The sequence below is a fragment of the Halichoerus grypus genome, chromosome 7, assembly GCF_964656455.1.
Source record: "Halichoerus grypus chromosome 7, mHalGry1.hap1.1, whole genome shotgun sequence".
NCBI classification, from domain to species: Eukaryota; Metazoa; Chordata; class Mammalia; order Carnivora; family Phocidae; genus Halichoerus; species Halichoerus grypus.
The window spans coordinates 25,734,785-25,758,010 of NC_135718.1; the positions used below are offsets into that span (position 1 = coordinate 25,734,785).

At 48.8% G+C, this 23,226-nt stretch overlaps 2 protein-coding genes across 10 annotated transcripts in view; one reads left to right on the plus strand and one right to left on the minus strand.

Moving 5' to 3' along the window:
• NT5C2 (5'-nucleotidase, cytosolic II) overlaps positions 1-1,093 on the plus strand; it is a 132,808-nt gene extending 131,715 nt beyond the window's left edge. For all 8 annotated transcript variants that reach the window (XM_078077161.1, XM_036111527.2, XM_036111528.2 and 5 more), the window contains one exon: positions 391-1,093. In XM_078077161.1, the coding sequence (XP_077933287.1) occupies positions 391-627 (237 nt within the window). In that variant the 3' untranslated portion in view covers positions 628-1,093. The remainder of the gene's footprint in view (positions 1-390) is intronic.
• An 11,489-nt stretch (positions 1,094-12,582) lies between these two features.
• The window catches only part of CNNM2 (cyclin and CBS domain divalent metal cation transport mediator 2), a 141,560-nt gene continuing 130,916 nt past the window's right edge, over positions 12,583-23,226 (minus strand). Inside the window, exons 5-8 of one of the 2 annotated variants that reach the window (XM_036111524.2) lie at positions 20,990-21,083; positions 17,645-17,710; positions 13,761-13,945; positions 12,583-13,051 (exon numbers count right to left, since the gene is read on the minus strand). In XM_036111524.2, the coding sequence (XP_035967417.1) occupies positions 12,842-13,051; positions 13,761-13,945; positions 17,645-17,710; positions 20,990-21,083 (555 nt within the window). In that variant the 3' untranslated portion in view covers positions 12,583-12,841. The remainder of the gene's footprint in view (positions 13,052-13,760; positions 13,946-17,644; positions 17,711-20,989; positions 21,084-23,226) is intronic. The other variant, XM_036111525.2, reaches the window with a different exon arrangement.

Consider the following 23,226-nt stretch of genomic DNA (forward strand, 5'->3'; position numbering starts at 1 on the left):
TATAATTTCACTCTGAAATGTATCGTATTAAAAGTTTGAATAGTGAAGACTTTCCTCTTTTGTTAGCATTTATATAAAAACCGTATTTTTCTTACTTAGTGCTGATATATATACTGATCTATAGTTCCAGACTTTTTTTTTGGTGTGAATTAAGCATCTTTCTCCCTCATCTTTTCTAGTTTCCAGCTGTAATGATCTGGACAGTTTTAAGGGTTGAAGAAGAGAGGAAAAAGATAGGCAGCTTTAGGTAGTTCTAGGAAGACGCTTTAGTATCTAAATTGGGTGGGCCTCTGATCCATTATAGACACGCCTCTGCACAGCCACCTAACAAGCGGGAGAAGGGGTTAGGATTTAGGAAACTGTTTTTCTGAACCTCTGACTTTGTTCTAGATGCCTCATGAATCAACAGTGGAACATACACATGTAGATATCAATGAGATGGAGTCCCCTCTTGCCACCCGGAACCGCACATCAGTTGATTTCAAAGATACCGACTACAAGCGGCACCAGTTGACCCGGTCGATTAGTGAGATTAAACCCCCCAACCTCTTCCCACTGGCCCCCCAGGAAATTACACACTGCCATGATGAAGATGATGATGAAGAGGAGGAAGAGGAAGAAGAATAAGGAGGAAAACCAAAACTGAGCACCCATTAAACAAGCCTGGCAGGACTTAGAGGAGCAAAGGATGGGTTCTAGCGGTGGGTGGGTGGGGGAGCTCCAGCAAAGGTACATCTGGAAAGTTTCTGAAGACTTTAAAATATTCTAAGTTTTGTTTGCACTCTTTGCAGATGGTTCAAATTGTAATGGAGTCTGTACTGAAAGAAAGTAAGGGTAAAGCTGGGCTGAACGGCATGCAGATGGCTCCATCGTGGCTTGTGACACTGTTTCCTTGTCTTGTTTCATTCTCAGTATGTATTGGATACACCCCGGGTGGGGAAGAGTCCCAGAGTGGAGCAAGGGTGATGGGAAGAGGTGATCCAAAAATGTTACGTTACAAATTGTGCTCTTACTCCAAAATCCATCCTGAAATTTTCAGTGCATTACACATTATTGTATATCAGTGGAGAAATATATTGTTTCCATTATCAAATGTAGTCTTCTGTTAAGGTCAAGTTTCCTTTTATAAGCTCTGAAGTGTCCTCTGGGCAGACTGGGGGCTTCAGCAGCCTTGCACAAGTATTTGGTTTGCTATAGGGCTGGTCTGGAATGCACTGCAGTGATTCTGTTCTGAGGTACAAGTCTTCATCTCTTCTTACATTTTTTTTGATAGCAGAAATGTTTCTTATCAGAAACAATTTTTTTCTCATCTGGGATCAATCTATAGAAAGAAGTTAGTTAGCTGCAAGAGGGCAAAGGAGCAAGCCCCGTGAAAAGGAGGAATCTCCTTCCATTAGAGCATAACTGGGTGAATTCCTTAGTGTGGGCCAGTGTGGCTCATGCTATCCAGAGTTCCAGCCTTCTCTAACCTCTAGGGTGGACAGCTGTAGTTCAAAGTCAAGCTTTAGAGGATGGGAAGAGGGCCCTGTAAGTCAGAACCTTATTAGAGCTGAAGGCACAATCAATGTGAGTAAATTCTGAATCCCAAGAGAAATCACTTCTTGTTGTTTTGAACAAGAATGGATCATTACTGTGTACTTGAGGCTATTAGACGGCCTCACAGTGCAGAATGGCCTGCGGTAGTTCCAGTGGTAGTGGAGACTGGTACTTTACCCTCCGTACCTTCCTTCCGTTCTGCCTACTGGTGAACACAGAGGGTAGATTAGCTGCTCTAGAATTCAATAAAGTATAATATTTCTAATCCTGACTCTGACCCCTTCCTGTAGCCTAACTGTAATTAACTGTTGGTCTTCAGGTGGGTTTAGGTTTGGCTAGTGACATCAGTTTGACATTCTCTTAAAGGAAATATAGTCTGGCATGACTAATGGTTCCAGTACTTAAAGAGGTCTCACAACTTTTCCATGGGACGTTTTTTGGTACAGGACTATGAGGTAAGGCTTTTTAAAAATGATTTTATAGGAAGGGAACACAGTTCAGTAACATAGCCAAGACCATATTACCTCATCACTTTCAGTATATGAGCTTTACATTAAGACTGGTATCCCTTAGGAATATATGCTACTTTAAAAGTAATCAGGTTACTGGGGCACCTGGGTGGCTCAGTCAATTGAGTGGCTGCCTCTTTCCGGCTGAGATCATGATATCCAGCTGCACGCTCAGTGGGGAATCCACCTGAGTCTTTCCCTCTGCCCCTCCTCCCCACTTGCATGTGCTCCCTCAAATCCTAAAAATAAAAATAATCAGGTTACAAATGCTATTGCAAGTAGCACTTAAATACTGTCCCCATTTTAGAGAGTATGTTTGTGGTCACCCCAGCTCTCATAGATGTTGCCCAGTTTGACACAGTCTTAAATTTGCTCAAAGCCAAATAATTTTGAAGGGACTTATTACAACTACAGAGCCTAACTTCTAATAGTACATTTACATATTTTCCCTTTCAGAGCAAGGATCATCATGAACACTTTGCTTTTAATTTACCACACTTTTTTTTGTATTGTGTTATCTGCATAAGATCTTATCTTTTTAAGAGTTTCTTTTTCTCCAGATGTCTGACAGTGGATCCAAAGATCGAGGAGTAAAAAGCACACAATTGGAAGAAGAATTCCACTGCTGGTCAGAACTTTCTTCAGGACCACCAAAGTCTATTTTAAAGAGCTAGGATTCCATAAGCATCTACGACCCAGAGCAGAGTGTTGCTTCTCTGCATGTTATTCCTGTTAGAAGAGTGTGCTAGGGAATTAGGCGGTCCAGGGGCAGATGTAGTCGAGCTTGCTAAAACATGAAAGTGAGTTTCTCTGTTGCCAACAGTTAAGGAAGCTGAACTTAATGTTTTTGTTTTGAACTGAGGCATGTTAGACTATGAGAACACAGATTTCCCAACTCTTCAAAATCTCTTCCCTGGGCATTTGAAAAGCACCAGACACCCCTTCTGGGGTGCTAGACTGAACTCCCAATCTTAGGGCATGTACAGGGTTGACAGGGACCCTGCCACACCCAGCAGCTGGTCACAGGTGCAGCAGACCCCAGCCCTGCTGGGTTCCCTTCGTAAGAGGACTTGCCCCATTCATCTCTACAAAGATGGTCAGTATATTTCGAAAAATTAAAGCCAAGAAAGTTTAGTGTTCTGTTAGACCTTCAATTTTAGACCTTCATAAGCATGGCTCTGCTGAGACCTAAAATAAGAAAGCAAGCCCTTCGAGCTACCCTTTCTAAGGTGCTTTTAGAAGCGGCTCTTAATAGAACTAGAATAACTTGGAGCTACAAATCCTTTAGTCATGTTACTGGTTTTAAGCAGCTGCTTTAAAAAGCCACTTGCAGTGACATGTCAGACTTAAAAGTACTTTGTTCATGTTTAGATATTTCTAAATCAGATTTATTTATTCAAGAAATATTTTGTCAACAACTTTAAAGGCCTGCAGTTTTTCCAAGGCTGCCAGAGCGTTTAAAAATACTCTTATTCACCACAAATAGCTCAGGACAAGTAAGTGCGTATCTAAGTCTGCATTAAGGGTGGGAGCCTTGTACACATTCCGTGTTATGGAAACTATTTAACCTTTCTTTGATGGTGGGAAAAATGGTAACTATGGTCCAGCTATTGCCATACCGTCAATGGCCCAATTCCTCACTTGGTTTAGAAGTTTATATCTCAATACTTAGGTTTCTCATGACATTTTTATCTTGGTGACTAGAGAATAGGGCTCGTCTCAACGTTTTTTCTTAAATGGAACAATTTCAAATGATACACAACTTTGGGAGGCCCTTAGAATGAAATCTCTACCGTGGAGCTACCCAAGCAGCCTTAAAAACAGAAGAAAAATGACACACACACTACCAGCAAACAGCAGGGAGGCCATGCCCAGCAGCCAGGAAGCAGAGCCAGGTGACTTCCAGTAAAACCCCCAGCATCCCATCCTCCACCTCCACTAACGTGACCAAGCATTTCACACTGTTCTCTCACTGCTGAGTACGTAGAAAGAGAAAGCAAGTCCTCTAGGAAAAGAATGCATTCGTTCACAGAATCAACAACGCATCTTTTTTCTGTAACCTGGCAACTCACCCATTTCCCTGTTGTCAGACAATAGCTCCATCCCAAAGCCACAGCAGTCGGACTTGTTGCAACAAAGATAGGCAATTTCAAAAATAAAATACATGCAGTATTTTAAAGTTCCTCTGAAGACCTCTAGCACAAAAAAGTCTTCCCAGTGGAACACAGCATTTTTTCTCAAGCTTGCTGACTCTGTTACTGTAAGTCTAAGTACTTTATATTTTCTAATTTAAACCAGTTTTTGGTCTGGTCTATGTTCCTTCCTACAAACTAAGATCCCTTTGTTTCATTTTATTACTAGAAAAAAGGTGGATTAGATATTGTTTCATGCATCATATTAAGCACAAATGGGTCCCCAGATGGTCTGCTCTCCCACTAAGCTCTTCCCAAAGCCATGTCTGGCCGGGGCTACAGACGAGGCCTGCAGAGTCTGGGCCAAGATAAACCTCACCGTAGGCACTGGCCCAGGCGACGAGTGCACGTCCTTCCCATGGAGAACAGCAACAGGCCTTCTGAGTCTCACAAGTTCCTGAGATACTTGGAAGTATATGCCAAGCAAAACCTTTCCAACACTTAAGTAAAAAAAAAAAAAAAAAAAAAAGTTTATTAAATATCCAGTCCTTTTCTGAGGGTTCTCATCTTTGACTTGTGGGTATGGGTATTTTGAAGCAAGTAACTTCATTTTTGGACCCACTGCCCTCAAGTCAATGATGTAGAATTGTAGTAAGGAAGCCGGCTCAGTCTAAACATTCCCGTCCTGCGTTGGCCTACTGTTTGAGCAATTCACAATCCCGAATCTCCCAGCAGGAAAAGCACTCTGACGAAGAACTCCCACAACTTCCTCCTTGTATCCTTAGGCCTTAGAGTCCTCCACCGGGGGAGAGGGCATGCCACTATAATGTCAGAGAAAGGGCCCCATAAAGCATTCCTTTGTTTTGGGATGTGACAGTATGAGCACAGATGTGAGGATCTTGAAGGGAAAGTGATGAAACAGCCTTACAAAAAAAAAAAAAAAACACAAAAACCAGGAGTTTATTAGCCATCTAAGCTAATTCAATTTTTTGGCTCTACTAAAGAATTATTGCTATTAATTTGCATTACTTTCCTAAAGTATAAAGTTTTCAGGATTCAACTCCAGGTTATGAAAAGGTCATTCAGTTCGTACCAGTCATTTTTTTCTACAAGACCCTCTGGATGGTCACACTCTGTGTCCTCAGAAGTGCTGAGCTGACAAAAAGTGCTGGGAGCACAATTTGTTGTATGAAATAGGAACCCCAGAGCTTTTTTTCATGATAAAGCTTCGTGACAAACGGACACATGGGCACCCCACGGATACAGAGACAAAGCTTAGGAAAATCTCAAACAGCAGGAAAAATCACCTCTACTTTCCTTGGGGAATTCCCTGATTTGAACTCAGGACTCATCTAGACAAAGTGACTAAGGCAGGAAAAACAACAAAATAGCTAGCTGGGACTTGATGTGTTAGACAGAGAATTCTTTCCCTGGCCTTGCTTGCTGCTTTCTTCTCTGCTTCTAAGGAAAGCAGACAGGCTCCCAAGAAGGTAACACTTCACTGGAATGTAGATCTACCCCATTCTACTTTGAAGAAATTGGGGGTAACGACTGGAGAGGGTGGCATGTCTCCAAGCCAGTCTCACCAGCAGTTCTTCACTGAGCGGTCTCCATCCACAGGGCAAGTGTATCATGGTTAAACCATGGTTTAACTGTGGGGAAAATAAGGGACTAGTCCCTAAGAGCATGATCCTCTGTGAATTTAAAATAGAGACAGAGTGGAGGGAAAAAGGATTCCAGAAAGACGTGATCTGGGGATAAATCACCTAGGGGCTGGGAAGCTACACCAGAAGATCTGCAGGGTCTGGTAGCACCTGAGTGATGCAGGTAAGAAGGAACCAGAAGACTCAAAGGCAGTGGTGATGGAAGAGGATGGGGGCCCCAACACTGGGTTATCAGGGAAGGGGGATGCCCACTGCATCCTCAAGAGCATCTGGACACGACTCACCACGCTCAGGCCCGACGTTTTTGACTTGAGAGTGAACCACCTGTGCCGCCACCACACGTTTCTCCTAAGCTTCGCAGAGCAGAGGACCTCCGGAGCCGATCTCTTCAAGAGCCAGCGGAGAGCCTTGAACGAGGCCTCTGGTCTTGCCTAGGAAGAAACAGCTTGGGCATTGGACGTTTGCCCAGCTCAACTGTGTGCTGTTAGGGACTGAGTGGCAAGTGTGGGACAATTTGAGTGGATGCCCTCAGGGTCCTTAACTAAAATGCTCCAACGGGACCATTCTCCTTGCCAAGGAGAACACCGCCCTGGAACCGGTGGTACCAGACTCCACGGCAGAGGTGGAGGCCCAGTGCTAGCATCACTCTCTGGTCACAGAAGACTTTGTGGTGTGTGGCCAGAGAGATGCCCTGCTGTGTTGCCATGCTGACAAACGACCCCAGCGTTCTCACCAGGACAGCCGTGCTATTGGGCAAGGGGACCGAGGGCGGTGGCGTATAGATGGAGGGGGAAGGGAACACAACATCCACTGGAAGGGTGAACAGAAAATCATCCTTTATCTAAATAGAATAATAGAAATGAACAAAAACCTTTTAAAACAATCACAAAATTTACAAATAAATTGGTACAAAATAAATAGGAGAGATTGTAAATCTACAACATCGTTTGAATTATAAAATGCATTCATTATGACAATCAGCTCAGGAAACCTATACATGTCATTTGTGCTTCTTTAGGTTTATGTACACAGCTCTGAATACTGTGTTCAGAAAACTTCACTGCTGAGAAGCATGAAATGTACACTATGACACAGTCAAGGCCGAGGAGGATGAAAATCAGACACAAAGCAGGGTCTTATTTCAGGGCCAACGCAATGCTGGCATTGGGCCTCAAAACCATGAAAAGGCCTCTTAGAAGCCCAGATGGGGAGGCAGCTTCCATGGTCCAGAGAGATGGATTCTGCAATCCAAGGTGGGAATTTAGAGGCCATCACTGTTGTGGGGCCAGTTTGCCAACCTGGCCTGGGAGGGTGGGAGTGAGGAAGAAGGCTCTGGTCTCATCACAGCGGATAGACCCCATCACCAGGAAACAACCTCTAAAGTATTTCGCGGAGGTACTTGAGAGCCCTGCCGTAACATAGGAGACCTGCCTCCCTCCTCAACCCAAACACTAGTCCATCAGGAATAGTGGCAGGCCCCAAAAAGAAGGGGGGGCAGGGATGCTAGGGTCAACGTAAGAGCAGCAACCTCTTTGTGACAAAAACAGAAAGAAAACTACTGCCTTCTCAGCCACTTTAAGGGACAAGAGAACCCTAGGCTCCATGGACGAGGGGCTCTAGAAAATATCTCAGTCACAATGTACTAACAGTAGAGGCTTATGTACATAATAAATAATAATATAAAATAAAGCATATACATTTGTAGATTTAAAAGACTCCAGAAATAAGAGAAGTTAATGGACTGATACACTCCACCTTCACAGTAGACTTCAGATACGGGGGCTAACGAATCCGAAGCTAGGCTGGGGCTCTCTGGGGAATAAGAGTCCTGAGGCCTTATTCCTTCCCTTCTGCTCTGGGAGCCTGAGACCAGCTGTGTATACCAAGGGGCCTGGGCTTCCAACAAAAAGGGAAGGCACCCAAGTCCCACCAGGTCTATGTAATAATTCTCTCCAAGGTGAACCTGAACAAGAATCTGGCCCCAAAGGAATCCCTTCCCAGGTGAATCCGTGTTGGTCAGATGTGGGCAGATGCCAGAAGATACCCCGCCAGGAGAGACAAGCCATTCTTCCAGTTCATGTTTAAACTCAACATAAAGTGGGTATTCAAACTCGAAGACACATATACTAATAGTATCTCAAGTCCTTCTCCTAGTACGTGCTGGAGCTGTGTACATAAAAACCTTGGTATACAAATTCCTGGAACTTGACTCTCTTGCTACTAGAACCTTTGTTTCTATGTCGCTTCAAGTACAGCCTGGTATTTCCCATCAAAAGATATTTACAACAATTCTAGTGAAAGGAGGTCAGTGGCTCTGGCATACACAGAAAGCTTACTTGTGCTGAGCCAACCGCAAAGGGCTAAGAAGCCAAGACAGTCCCCAGGCCAAGATGGCGGGAGGGAAGCTGCTCCAAGCTCTGCAGTTGCTGTGAACTGCCATCACCTCCTTCTGTCCCTCGGGCTGACCAGGGACTCTGGACCCTTCACACAGGGCAGAAGGAAAACCAGCAAGTAGGCATTCACTGCAGGAAGAATGCCTGCAAGTGTTAGAGGAAAAAGGCCCACTGCCACAGCCTTGAGGGACAGTGACTTCAGCAAGCTTGGCAAGGGTGCACCACTCACCCTCAAATGGAGGCAAATGAACCTCATCTTAGAGTTCTTTGAACTCATCTCTCTTATCAGCCCACTTGAATACAAAAGAAATATGAAAAGATAAAGATCTGTAAATGGCCCTGAGATATAAAAATCCACTGAGTAGGTTGCTCATTGATAAATTTACATCGGAAAGTTTCTGAATCACCCCAAACCACTTTCATACTTAATTCTCTAAATCCCTCCTAACTCTGGATCAATCTACAACTCACGCAAAGGTCCTTCCTTGCTGGACAGAAGCACTACTAGCCCAGAGCTTAGAGTGGAACCAAACCCAACCCAGAAACTGTGTCCTCAGACACCGCACTGGTGCCCCAGAAGCCTCCACACCCTGAATTGCCAGCTCAATCACCCCCCTGTAAGAAAAACCTGTCTCTGGGGTCAAAAGCGACAGGGAGTTGTTCCTGTTGCTTAGGCCATCAGAGAACTTGGGTCATATGGTGGGTGCCAAGCCAACCCTCCCTGGCAGCTGCTACTTTGTTAAGCACCCTTCCCGCCCCAGCCTGGGTGAGTCTTTCGCTGGGGATCACCCCTGGCGAACGCTGGAGGAGTCTTGGGATCCTGGCCCAGGACAGGCGAAGAGAGCTACAGATCGCTGGCTGGTTTTCAGAAGATGAGAGGGTTGGGGTTTCTTCTTATTTCTGACCAGCCAGGACAAAGGCTCAATCGGCCAGGGTCTTCTCCTCAACCTGAGAGAATGTGAGGGCAGAAGTTCATGGTCCCTGCTTAGCCCAAATTCCTATTACTTCCATTCCTAATGAAAATGCAGTTCTACTTGTGTCTACCACTATTTTCGTAGACTTGGAAAAGCTGGTCCTTTAGTCAGATGGTACTTGGGAGAGCACAGGTAAATCTATTCACAGTTAATGTTCCATATTCATGTGGAGTTCTGCATTCAACCTTTGCACAGAAGTTCCTTAAAATAACATTAGAAAATGGCAAGGTGCCCCCCCTTCCTCCCACATGGGGAAGCCAATCACGTCAGCATGGGCACCGAGCTCTTCCCTAAGTGAGGTGAGGAGGGAGGGTAGAACAGAGTTAAGTGGTGTGCCCTTTGAAATGCAAATCATGTAAGAACCAAGACTTAAACTAGTGGACTAGCACCCCAGTGTCCGCCATACATACACATCTTAACGGTCTGTTTTCCTAGAAGTTTAAATATATGATTTTGGGCTTGCCTGATGAATACGAAACAGAGAGAAATAAAGGGAAAGAACCTGTAGGGCAGTAGGAAAAAAAACCCCCAAAAAACAAAACCCTCTCATTTATAAAGACAAAGCGGACTGTCCTGGGAACATCTGGCTACTAGGGATCCAGTTTCCGGTGGAACCTCTGGGATGCTACAGTGGCCAGAAGCAGGAGGCGGCCCTGTCTGGTCCCACAGAGCCAGGGCTGGAAGCCACCGCAGACAGGCGCTGGGTCTGACAACGAGGGCTCCCGCAGCATTCAAGACCCCAGCACCTGGTCTGCGCCACAGCCCACTCCCCGCCACACTCACGAAGCCAGCAGCTCCAGGGGAGGATGATCTAGCCGCGGTGCAAGTCTAAGACCCGGCCGCTGCACATGGAGATCTCAAACGTTTGACGGTCTTTCTCCGCGGACTCCCCTTTATAGACATCTAACTGCATAGAACTTCTAAGCCAAAATCATTGTGCTGCCCAGTGAAGCCACGAGCCAGCGTTTCTCCTTCAACAGCCTGCAGGTAGTTTCCAGAGGGAAAGTAGGGCCTGGGAGAAGAATCTGATCACTCAAGACAGTGAGTGTGATCCGAAGGGTCTTGAGCTTTCCCCAAAGCAGATGTAACTACAGCCGGGAATTATTTTGGATTCCCTGTTGTTATAAAATATGAATAATCCAAGGTAAAGACTGGTGTGGAGAAAACAAATACAATCTCGGGAGGCTAAAATTTCACCCCCTCGGAGTAGGAGCCCGCATGGCAAAGCCGCCCCGGCCAGCACTGCTCCGCGGACGTCCCCAAAAGCTGCCACGCTGAGCGGGTATGATCCTGGTGAGAAGTCAAGGAGCCAGCAGCTGCCTCTCACAGAGCTTTAGGATTTCATAAAGGAACGGCGGGGCTCTGACAAAGACCCAACACATTAACGCTGATTCTAGAAGCTCCTTCCAGAAGCAAGGCACCCTGAGACAGGCCACGTGTGGACAAGCAGATCGGCAGGGAGAGGCTGAGGCAGCAGAGATCCTGCAAGTCCGAGGAAGCACGGCGGGGCAGGCGGGGCTCCACCAAACCACCAGGAAGGCCAGCGCTGTCTGGGCCCGGAGTAGGAGTGTGCTTGGGGGGTGGGGGGGCACGCCCCTTGCGAGACCCAGGGTTCGTTTCCTTAGGGGGAACTCGTCTCTGCGCACCCTGGGGACAGTCCCAGTTCCCACACCACAAGGGGGCTGTGCTCAGCTCGATGCATCTTAGAAACTGGGACCTTTTAACTTGGACGGATCTGTTTATAAAAGGGGATACTCGTGGGCCGGGGTCCCACTAACATTAAGCTACAGAGCCGCGGGGGCTCGCGGCAGGTTGGGTGCCAGCAGCAGCGTAGGGGGCGCCCCTGTGACCCTCACTAAGGGGCATGGCACCTGACGAGGAAGACCCTCCAAGACGGACACCCCGGAGGAAATACTGTGGTAAACGTGCCTGGGACACTGGAGCCACCAAACCGCTTTCCATGTTGCCGGTGACTCCCCAACCACAGCTCCCCTCGGCCCAGAGCCCAGGCCGGGGGACACGTTCCTACCTTGAGGAGGGAGAAGGAAACTGCCGCTTGGCCCGGGGCTTCCCTTCGACCAGTGCGACCCAGCGACTAGAGGCAGCGCGGAGTAGCAATCGTCCCCGCGCACCGCGGTCAGCGCGGCCCAGTCCTCCCGGACGAACGGACGTCGCCGACAGAACGCGCTATCCCTTGGGCTAACACTTAAAACAGATAAGATCGGTGAGAACTCGGTCCCTCAAGACGTACCTCCTGACATTTTCACTGCACGTGATGAATTTGGTATTAAAGTAAGGCGGAGACACACACGAAATGGCCACGACACACATTTGGTTTCTGAATCCCTGTTTGGGGCCAAACCGACCCGGGGCTGGACAGGCAGCCTCTCCGGCGTGGGCCGCGTCCGAGGCGGGAGGCGCAGGGGGCCTCGAGCGAGGACCACAGCCACTGCCGGGCCCCAGGAGCCCAGGCGCAGAGGGGGAGAGGGACAGGGGGCTCCCTGGGAGGAGGAGGGGCGGGGGCCGGCCGTCCCCAGAGTTCCCTCCTTTAGACACCTGGGTCTGGCAACGCCTTCCGGGCACAGCGCCCAGCGGCCGCGGGCGGCCCGGCTCCTTTCCGGACAATTACGTCATCCCGGTGGGAAGGGGAGGAGCTTCGACTCCACACCGCGCGGTTACTCAAAGGCCCTCTGGAAGATTTCCATTTGGCATCTGTGTAGCAGCATCCTGGGTTAACGAGAGCAAGGACGGGGAGGCGGGTGGCGGCGCTCTGGAGGCTGGGGCGCTGGGCTGGGGAGGCGGCCTGGCTGGGCCGGAGAATCCAGGCTGGAGGAGGGCGCCATGAAGTCACCTTGCCTCTTGCCAATGATAAACCATGGGCTTCAAATTCATTAACATTCATTTTGGTGATAAAAATTCCTTAGAGTAGGAGCAAAAAATCACATTCCAAGCAAATGTTAAACCTTTCTGAGGGAAAGGGACACGGTTAAACATTAAAACAACACTGAGCTCACGGAGGCGACTGCAGGCCCCGCGCAGGCCCCGCCCCACAGTGGGACAGACCTGGCAGGTCTGCAACCGCAGTTTTCTTCATTCATCCTTCAAGTTCCACAGCGACACCCGCTGGGCACGGAGGAGGCGCGCCCCGCCCGAGGAGGGCCGCGAAGGCCGAGGGAGGAGGAGCGAGTCCATTCGGTTCGGGTCACATCAGGGAGTCACGGCAGAGTTCACACAGAACAACGTAAAACTCTGCAAAAGACACTATTTAAAAACATGATCTCTTGGGAAAAAAAATAAAAATAAACCGCAACAATTTTCAACTTCATGCAGATTGAGGAAGGAGGAGAGTGAATAAAGATAAAAGGTACAACTGAAAAAATAAACATGATTCTATTTGGGTGGAAGAAGTTCATCTCCAAAACCTTGAATGCCATGCCCTAGCTGCTGTCGTCACACCTCTAGTTTCTGCTCCTGCCCTCGCCATCCTCCGCCGCTGCTTCCGGGAAGGGGACAAAGTCTTTGGTCTCAGGATGTTGCAGGATGCAGCATGGCACACAAGCTCACACTAATGGGATTCACGGTCAGCTGGCCTGGGGCCTTGGGAGTGGGGGGTGAGGGTCGGCGGGGGGCGCCCTAGATGGCCCCTTCGCTGTGCAGGCTGTGGTTGGCCTTGTTGTGCGTCACACAGTTCTGTTCATTGAGCAGGTTGGCGGTCTCGTCTGGCAACCCGTCGTGCAGCTCCGTAAGAGTCAATTCAATTTTAGTGTTTTCACTGTCTGAAGACTGAGGAGTTTTGTCCATCCGGGATGCCATCAAGGCATTTTGGTATTGCTGTCTTGAGATCTGGGGCCAGAAAATGGTACAGAAGACAAACCAAGAGAACGCTTATTTTTAGGTGTTCTTGTCCCGACTCTGTATTACATGTTAGAGTCCCCTGAAAGGCCCGCATAGGTTTTTCTAGGAAAATATCATCCTCGAATATAAACTGAGCCACTTTTCAAGTTCAAGTGGACTCTGGCAAACAAGTCAGTTTTTACTGATACAAGCCATTTCCAAGTTTTCGTCTCAAAATTTCACAGAGACTGGAAAATGGAGATAGGCTTCCATCAGCTGAAGCTGGCTCGTTCTTCGGTTCAAAAGACGTCTTTATTCCAGACTAAGAAAAGAACCCTGTCTCGGGGCAAAGGAGAAGCAGAGGGTTCTTCCCACCCCATCTCAGCAAGTCTTCAGGGTCTCCAATCTCAGCCCTTCGGGGACCACCCAGACTCACTAGAGCCACGAGCTCATGAGGACTCGCTGGAAAAGGTTTATTCTTTTTCTGTCTCCAGCTCTCACTCCTTGAGCGAGGCACCTCTGGCTCAGCAGCTCTTTTGCCCGCGCCAGGGAGAGACGGTCTCCCCGAGCCGGTGTCCCGGCCGGGCACAGGACCTGGAGGTGGGGCACCCAAACGACAAGGGGAAAGCCCAGGGCCAGGGCCGGGGCGCCGGACAGCTTGCCGTGGCAGGTCACCTCCAGTGGCCGGGCCCAGCCAAACCACGCGCTCTTCTCTTACCTTCACAAACTGAAGGTCAGAAAGGGCTCGCACTGAGTAGTCAGGGATGTAGACTTGAAGGAACGAAGAGTTGAGCTGATTATTGCTGCTGCCCAGTGTCGGCGTCACGGCGTCAATCCGGTCACTTCGGCTCAGAGAGTCTGAGTGGTTCAAGCCACAGGGGCGAGGAGGCGACTTGTTTTCACCTAGAAAAGGAAAAGCAAACCCCAGAACCTTTTAAGTGAGGTACATAGAACCAACAGAGTCAGCTCTTTTCTAAATAATAAAAAGTAGTAATAGACCAGTTCGATCAGCTTATACCAGACGCCTGAGCGTCATACAGCTCACCAACTAGAGGACCCCCCCCCCCCGCCGCGTCAGCAAAGGGTCCGTCCAGTTCCCCTGCTCGGCCGTGCTCATGCGCACACAGTCCTTCCCCAGGCTCTGACCGCACCTGGGCCAGGAGCATCCCCGAGTGCCGTGAAATGCACAGAAGCTCCCAGAGAGAAAACATGGGGCGTGGGAGGGCAGCACTTCGTTATTTTGCCAGAAGCAAAAGCAAAGTACTCTTGAGAATGTTTGTAAATCAGTATGTGTTTTTTTCAGTTTGTTTCTCTTTTTTTTAATATGTGTTTTAAAGGGATCCAAAGAGTTCTGTCTGCTCATACCATACCATATCCCCCAGCTGAACCTATTATCTTTGTCTCTGACCCCAGTAAAATCCCCATCAGGCAGCCAAAGTGTGTCTCAGTGTTTCAGGAACACTAGAAGACACCAAACTCTTAAAAGGCTTAAGGGACCGTAGGTGCTGCGGGAGTCTTTGAGGAGATGGACAGTATTCGTTCGTTAAAACAAAGTGAAAGGAAATTCAGTGAGTTTAGTGTTGTTGCTCTCAAAGGCAAGGTGACTGTAGCTTCTAACGTACATTTTGTTGAAAATAAAACCCACCCTTACTCTCATCAAAGCTTCCTCCATTTTTGCTTTTCCAATCAAATCTATTCCACAAATATTAAAGTGGGTGTTCACACCGGACAGGCCCTGACCTGCGTTAATGTCACAGGACTGGAGGGGACCAGTTCTGATGGAGATCAGGCTGGTCCGTCTTTGCAGCATGCCCCTGACAGATACTTCCACAGAGGAGCTGGCCCTCGCCTGGTCCTGCCCTTCGACTCATCCACATCTGCCATCGCGCCCATCAAAATCCACCCCCTCAGACTGACGTGGCAGTCTCTCCCTCCACTCTGTAGAGCTCCACTAAGGGACCGCCACTCCTCTGCTACTTGAAAGAGCCCTGAAAAGTCTGGAGATAGTTGTGTTCTCCTTCAGCCTCTTCTCGTCCAGCTAAATACTTCGACATCCTTTGCATCACGTTTTGTCACCCCTTACCCCATCCTGACCACCCTCTGAGATTCCTTCAACTCAGTAAACGTCCCTCTTAAAATATGACAACCAGAACAAACCGTGGTAAGTACTCAGTGAACCTCAAATGGCCAGTTCCCTTTCTCCTGAAACTGTCAAGCACAACTTCCCCTATAATTCTGTCAGATTTTCTATTGTTCAGAATTAAACTCGGAGTAGCCGTTCCTCTGGTTGCTTCTACTTTTCTTCTGAAAGAACAAGGCAAATGAGTAATCTATCACCTTTTCTCTTCAGCAGAAGGGAACTTTGGTCAGATGACCCAACTCTGCTAAGTCTCAGATTCCCTGTCTACCTGTAGAAGGTGGGTAATAGTTCCCGGCCTTGTAAAGTCTGATGAGGATTCCAAAGGAGGTAATGTACAAAGTGCTTGGCACAGCACCTGACACCTAATAAATACCCCAGCAATAAGCCTAGTTAACATTATTCTATTTCCTGTTTGCCTCATCCCCCACCTGTCCACCAGGTGCCCAACCTCAGGTCCGAGCCTTTCTGTACTTGTGAGAGCATCACCCGGGCTGACAGATGGAATTGTTCTTTTGGAAACGAGGGATCCCACTGTATCCCTGGGCTTTAGCCCCAAATCACATCACCATTTCTATAGACGGTGTTTACGTCTGTATGTTATAATTTAAAGGTTAAAAAACCAAAACGTTCACTCTGCTTCCTGATCAGACTGTGCGTCGGCAGGCAGACGTCAGAGGCCCTACTTCTGAGTCTCCTTTCCTCCTCAACAGGATTACAGGGCAATTTCTCTGGTTTCCCAAGGTATCTAAACCCCTAGTCCATTTCCTCTCATCTCTTTTTTGAGATGAGCCCTCGCCTTTGCCAGGAACCCACTGCCTGGCGTCCCGGCCGCCGTGTGGGGAAGCAGACCCTGTTTTCCGGAACCCCTTCTGCAGCAGCGAGTGTGACAGGGACCCAGCGCGACCAGCCTTTCGTGGACGTGCAGTGAGACAGGAGTATTCACACCAAGGAGAATAAAGACTTTAAGTGGCCAGCCCCCAGTTCAGGTCACATTTTGTGGCCAAATTTATGTGCCAAATTTTTATAATAATTATAATTAATTAATTCCTCTTATGCGTTCTCAGCATTGTTTTTTTCCGCTCTTCAGTCATCTCACCTAGGAATTCTTTCTTTTTAGGAGTAAGCCAGAAAGGTACTGTAAAGAAACACTCCCAGCCTCCTCCATCGGAGCCACAAAGCACCTTTTGGAATAGGCTGGAAATCAGTGGTTTAGTTCAACCTCCACTTATTTGGTATCAAATTACTATAATGCCAGCATCCTGAAGGCCTGCACCCACAAAATGGTGTTTTGTTTTGTTTTTTAATTATTACAGGAGCAGACAGAGTGGACACGGCTCAGAAATCTCTAAGTTCCATGGGAAAAGTAAAATACAAATGACATTTCGTGAGCTTCATCCAAAAGTCACTTTTTTTTTTTTTTTAAAGTCACTCTTGTTCAGCACTTGTGGTATTTTAAATAGGTAGCAGATGCTGGCAAACAAAATGGGGAGAAAACACACAAACATATATACTGACACACAAATACATATTTCTGTGCATATGTATGTATGTTGTGTGCACAGGTATGTTTATTCCGCCGGCTAGTTTGAGTCAAACAGTCCTATAAATAAGATCTTATCCCCACACACCCCAAGCTTTTTCAGAGCAAAGACCTGAGGGAACATTAGCTTCTTTCTAGGACAAGTATTGCCTCCTTTACTAAATATCAGCATTTGAGAGTTTTGCTGAACTTGGATTAGGAAACGCCAATTTCATCAGATTTTAAGATATAAGCTGTGTGGAATGAAATAAATACAGAAAAACTATACTCCCAAAAGCTCAGCAATTTTAATTAAAGAAAGATTAAACCTCTGCCTTTCTTTTTAGCTGCTGGCCGTATTAGGCAGGCATGACCGAACTCTCCTGCAGGGCAGGCAGCCGGGGAGGAATGTGCACAGCACTCGTTCAAAACAGAGAAGGAGACAGGACAAGCAGGGCCACCTGCCTGTCGGAGGCGGGGACGCACGTGCCCCGTTCGTGTGGCTGCTGGGACAAGGACCAAAGCAACAGAACCGAGAACGCTGGGGCCTCTGCAAACTCCACACGCCCTGACTTTGCTGAGGGCAAAGAACCAAGAGCAGCCCCCTTGTGCTGCCCTGAAAGCCCAAGGTCAGCGGTGTGGGGGGGCCAGGCAGGGAGCAGTGATGACCCAGGCCGGCACCGCGCTGGCTTTCTGCGGGTCAGCACTGCTCCCGCCCACACACCGCCTGCCAGGCTCCCGAACCCTTCCCACGGCTGCTGTGGGCTTCTCCGTTCCTGGACAGCTCACTACCGTGTCTGGACACGTGGAGAGTTCGAGACCTCCAAGAAAAACTGCCAACAGCCTCGACCACATAAAGGGAACCGATCTGGCCGGCCAGGCTTTGGCGGGGTGTCGAGGGAAGCAACCGGAAGAATTACGAAAAGGAAACATGCAGAGTTACCTGGAGCACCTGCTGCTAACAACTCTGTTCTGCTGACAACAAAGGTACGAGACAGGGACAAAGGAACTGAAAAATGGAGAAAAACAGGGTGAGACCATATCAAAAGGCAAGAAAGGAGATCTCTGCACTCAGGGGACAGGAGTGGATACCGGTTCTACTAATATGAGCATTCAATTCCAGAAACGCAAAAGCCTATATGATATTATGGAAATTAAAAAAGGAACACACGCTGCTTTCCAGGAAGAGTAATACAGGGAGGCTGAAATCAGAAAAAAATCCTCTTCAAATGCTTCTCTACTAACCTAGAAATCTCTTAAGCCATTAATACTCTATTGGGGCTTATAGCTCAAAACGTGCTCTTCTTAAGGATTTAAATCACAACGAGCCACACAAAAGGGGGACTCAATTAATCAACTGACCCAAGAGCACGACCCAAGCTGCCCACGCCAACAGGGCCGATAGCGTCCCTCCCTGTGGCAAAGCAGTTAGTTATTCACTTCACAGACATCCTTAGTCTCGTAATTTTGACCTGATATTTTGAATTGTTTTGGAATACTCTGAAAGTTCAAAGTATTAAAGGACAGTAAATAAAGAACATTAGGCACAGGTCTCCTGGGAATGTCGGACCAAAGTCATCCTCATCACTGCTACTCAGAGAGCTACAGGTCCGTCTGATTGAAAAGTCCAATCAACACTGCTCTCCCTGGCAGGAGTCCTATTTCTTGGGCAGGGTTTTGTTTTTGGTTTTGTTTTTTTTTTGGTTATTTTTTATTTTTTCTTATTTTTTAAAAAAAGATTTGAGAGAGAGAGAAAGAGAGAAAGCATGAGCTGGGGGGCAGAGGGAAAGGGAGAAGCAGACTCCCCACTAAGCAGGGAGCCCGATGCGGGGCTCGATCCCAGGACCCTGAGATCATGACCTAAGCTGAAAGCAGACGCTTAACTGACTGAGCCACCCAGGCGCCCTTCTGTTTTTTGTTTTTAAATTGCAGTATAATTGACACGCAATTGGGCAGGTCTTGAAACTGATTACTGTAGGATTTTTCTAGGCAATCAATATTAAGAAATAGAAATATTATCTTGAGATTAGGACACTAACTGTATCTCTCAATGAATATACAAAATCCCAAATCCTACTTGTCAAGTAAAGTACTGGGCTTTGTAATAAGTAAGATGCTATTAATGAGGGGTGCCTGGGTGGCTCAGTCGTCGAGCGTCTGCCTTCGGCTCATGTTATGATCTCAGGGTCCTGGGATAGAGCCCCACATCAGGCTCCCTGCTCCGCGGGAAGCCTGCTTCTCCCTCTCCCACTCCCCCTGCTGGTGTTCCCTCTCTCGGTGTGTCTCTTTCTGTCAAATAAATAAAATCTTAAAAAAAAAAAAAAAAAGATGCTATTAATGAGATCTCCTTCCTTCCTGGCATTTCCCAATGAGGCCAGGCCGCTGCAGTCCCACAGGCTTGCTGTATGGGAGGCCTGCTCCTCAACTCCTTTTCTGAATAGGATTTGCCTTTACATGAACCCACAGTTCATATAAATCGGGCTAACGTTTAGGTTTCAAGAATCAGTGATTGGTATGATTGTATCCTTACTCTTGTAACTTTCTTTTCAAAGCCACCTTCTGAATCTGACTCTGCTAACCTGGGGCTAATTCGAGGCTGGCTGCCCAACAGCAGTCACAAGGTCAACACCCAGCTCTCACACCGACATTTCCTCTGTGCTCTCAAGCTTACAAAGCACTCGCATGGATAAGTATCATCACATTCTATTCTTTTAACAATCACACGACGTAACCTTATTATGTCCTTTTAATAAGGAGGAAACCAAGACCTTTCTCAAAGGCAGCCCACCATATGCAGTGAAACTGCAGCTGTGGCCCAGGGCCTCCCAGACTAGTTAGGAAACTCCCTGCCTCCTCCAGAGCATCGAGAGCGGACCAAGTTTATAGCAGTCACAATTAAGTGGGCTTAGACAGGCCCATGTTCACACTGGTGTTAGTCCGCGTTGGCAATGGGGAAGCTGGCCAATGTGGCTGAAAACCCCACAGCAGGATACTGAGAAGATGCATCTGGGGCAGGGGAGGCTGAGGTGCGTGAAGAGAATCCTGAACATTTCCTTGGCTTCCTAACTGTAGTAACATCTTTGGGTGCCCGGGACAGTGTGTGGCGCGGCAGATGAAGACTAAGGTCACAAAAACAGATGGGTCTGGAGGTATCCCCTCCCCTTTTGAGACTGGTTTCCAGAAGCGGCCTAGGTTGTTTTAGGGTGGGCTGTTTTGAATTTCGGGGTTTGTAAGTTTCCTAGCACAGCATGTCATTTGGCTCTGCGGCCACAAGGTGGCACTGCAGCACCTCTGTTTACCTGTCGGCCCTGGTCACAAGCACACTGCAAAGCAAGCTATCTGTGCTCCGTGTTCCTACCAGATACCACCTGCCGGCATCTGGGGCTCAGAACACCGAGCCGACACCTAGGGCACAGCCGTCCTTAGCTGGCAGACTCACCTGACCAGCTGCCTAGACAAGAAGAGCTGGCTATCGGCAATAAATATCCATTAACAACCTCGTTCATCCTCAGGAAAATGCAAATTTAAAAACCTCCAGGACAGTGGACATTTAAAAGACTCGACAACATCTAGCGGTGGGTGTCGAGCCACTGTAACCCCCGTCAGCAGAGGCAGGAGGGTGCACCGCCCCGGCCACCGAGGCAGGCGGCAGGGCCGGGAGCCCCGGGCGCCACTCCCACACACACGCCCAGCAGAGACGCACGCTCGCTCCCCGAAGACGTGCCCCAGGGCGACGTGCGCAGCCACACAACGCATGGCAGCCCCCAGCAGGACACGACCCCCGTGTCCACCAGCAGCGAACAAAGTACACTGCTGTGTATTCACACAATGCAACACTGCACAGCAATGAGAAGGTCCGAGCACACACAGCAACAGTGACGAATGTGACAAGGACAACACTGGGTGGGAGGAGCCAGACTCGAGAGAATACATCCCGTGTCAGCCCATTTATACCAAGTTCAAAAACAGGCAAAACTAGTCTACGCTTAGAAGTCAAGGCAGCAGTCTGGGGGACAGTGACAGAGTGTGGTGGCAGTGGGGTCGGTGACATCTGTCTCTTGAACTGGGTGCCACCTCACACGGGAGGCTTGGCTGTGTGAAAGTTCATGGGGGCACAGGCTTATGATTTGGGCAGGTGGGGGGGCTTCTGGTATACATGATATGCTTCAATAAAAAGGTCAAGACATAGATAAACAGGGCTAGCTGGCCGGTACAGAAAGGTGACCGTGGAAGGGCGCTCTGTCCTAAAACCCAGCCCTGCCCCGACGGGCGGAGGAGGGACGCTCACCTGGAGAGGCTGTGAGAGCCATCACACCGTAGTAGGAGAAAGCACTGGCTTCGAATTTCATACCTTCCTTCCCAGCTTCTACTTCCACTTTCCCCTGTGAGAAGAAAAGGGGAGCATTTTCAGTCTAGTTACACCAATCCCTCAGCAAGCTCTGTGCAAGATTTGTCCTCCCTGAGATTTTTGTCTAAATTCCTCTCCCAATCATCCCCGGGAAGGAAAGCCTCGCATGCTCTTTCCCACTTAGCAGAGAGGGTTAATTCATCTTAAACATGGAAACTGGATTTGGCTGGAGATGCAGAGATGACCGTGAACGTGTGAGGTTTAATTTCTGTGAGTCCGCTTAGTATTTTCCCAGCATCCCTAGTTTGTGCATGGATTCTTCGGGAACCCTCCAGTAATAAAAAGATGTTGCTCTCGCCCCATCAGTGGGGCAAACACAGGGGAAGACATGGTCTTGCAGGAGGCCAAGCTGGAGCAGCACCAGGGTTAAGGGTTAACATGGTTCATGGCCATGGACTACACGGGCTCCAGGGACCGAACTCACTCTGGTCTCGCTAACACAGCATCCTGTGTCCGCAGGTGGGGCCCCTTGTCACCCAGACCCCCCACGGGCACCGCAACACCTCCGAACTTCCTCCTCAATCTTGCAAAAGCACCTTAGCAAGTCTCCTTACATCAGGACAAAACCTCTCCCTGAAGTCCTCCCTCCCCTTCTCTTCCTCTAACTTGTCCACAGCTTCACACGTCAGTTCCTGCGGGACTGCGGACGCCTCGTTCACCCTGCTAGCCTGAGGGTCCACTGCGATCCCCGCATGGGAGGTGCCCAGCATGCGTTTTCCAGGCGACTGGAATATCCTAGTCAGTGAGCTCCACTTCTGGATTCCCCAGCCGAGCGCCAGAACGGCTCCTGGTCACCATAGTAGAGCTGCCTCTCCAGTGAAAGGTACCTTTGTGGTACATCCTTTACGACAGGAAAAGAAAAATGACGGTACCACTCATTGAAGGGGAACTGTGCGAACAAGTCAGTGCTTTCTTAATTCACTTAAGTGCTCATAACTCCATGAAGTAGACACAGTACTCCCCCCCACCCCTTACAAGTCAGGACAGGGGCTCAGAAGGATTAAATAAGCGAAGAACAAGCTCTTGGCCAACAAGCTCGCTACGCCGCCCAGTAACACAACAATTATTTTCATCATTCCCTATTGTCATACACTACATTCCCAGTTAGGGAAGACTTTCCTCCAATCACTTCTTCAGAAAATCATCTACTGTCTCTCTTTTAGGTTTCCCTTCACTCAAAATAGCAGTATGATCACTTCCCAACCAACTCTCTTGCTCTAAGAAAGGAGCTGACCCCCCCCCATGTAAAACCACCCTGCCAACAAGCGGGGGCCGGGAGCCCTGAGCGCACAGCACGCAGGGCCCCAGAGAGGCCGTGGGGTCCGGGCGAAGAGCGCCCTTGCCACCCGCGAGTTTCCACCAGGCGCGACAGACGGGAGCAGGCGCAAGACCTATGGGACGGGGCGGTCAACAAAAAGTCTCCCTGAGGAAAAACGGCCAGAATCTAAGGGAATCAGAGAAAAAAATTACTTCCTGTTCTTCTACACATTTTGTACAGGAAGGAAAATCTAAGGAGGAGGATTTGAGCCAAGAGAAGGGAGGGCAGGTCAGAGGTGGGAGACAGCAGACAGCCAGGCTCTCTGGGTTTGCGCGGGAAGGCGGGGGAGAGGCGGCTGGAAGAGCATCTGGAGAGCCGGGGAGACCGCGGGGCTCCCGGGGGGACGGACCCGTGGGGCCCGTGCTCATGCACAGCGGCTCGGCTCCTGGAAGATGAGGAACCACAGGGCTGGAAGAAGGGGGCGAGGGGAGAAGCTGTGGATAAGGAATCCACCCAGTTTGGTGAAAGCAAAAGGGAGAAGGAAGTGTAAGGGGGAGAGGGGCAGTCACAAATTGTGGCAGAAGTTTGCTCCAAGTGACCAGAAGACGGGCACCACGAGCACGGACAGAAACACTGGAAAGGCTCTGCCGCATCAGTGCTGGGGACAGGAGGGGACAGGACACTCTCCCTTCCAGAGGAGTCCATCAAGAAAGGGTCCATCAAGAAAGGCTGAAGCGGAAGAATGAAGGTTAGGAGGAGGGTCAGGATGGAGATGGAGATGGCGGGGGGCGGGGGGGGGAGGAGAATAGAGGGAGAAGAGGCCGTCACTAAGGGAGGAAAGCCGGAAGCTGGTAGGAAA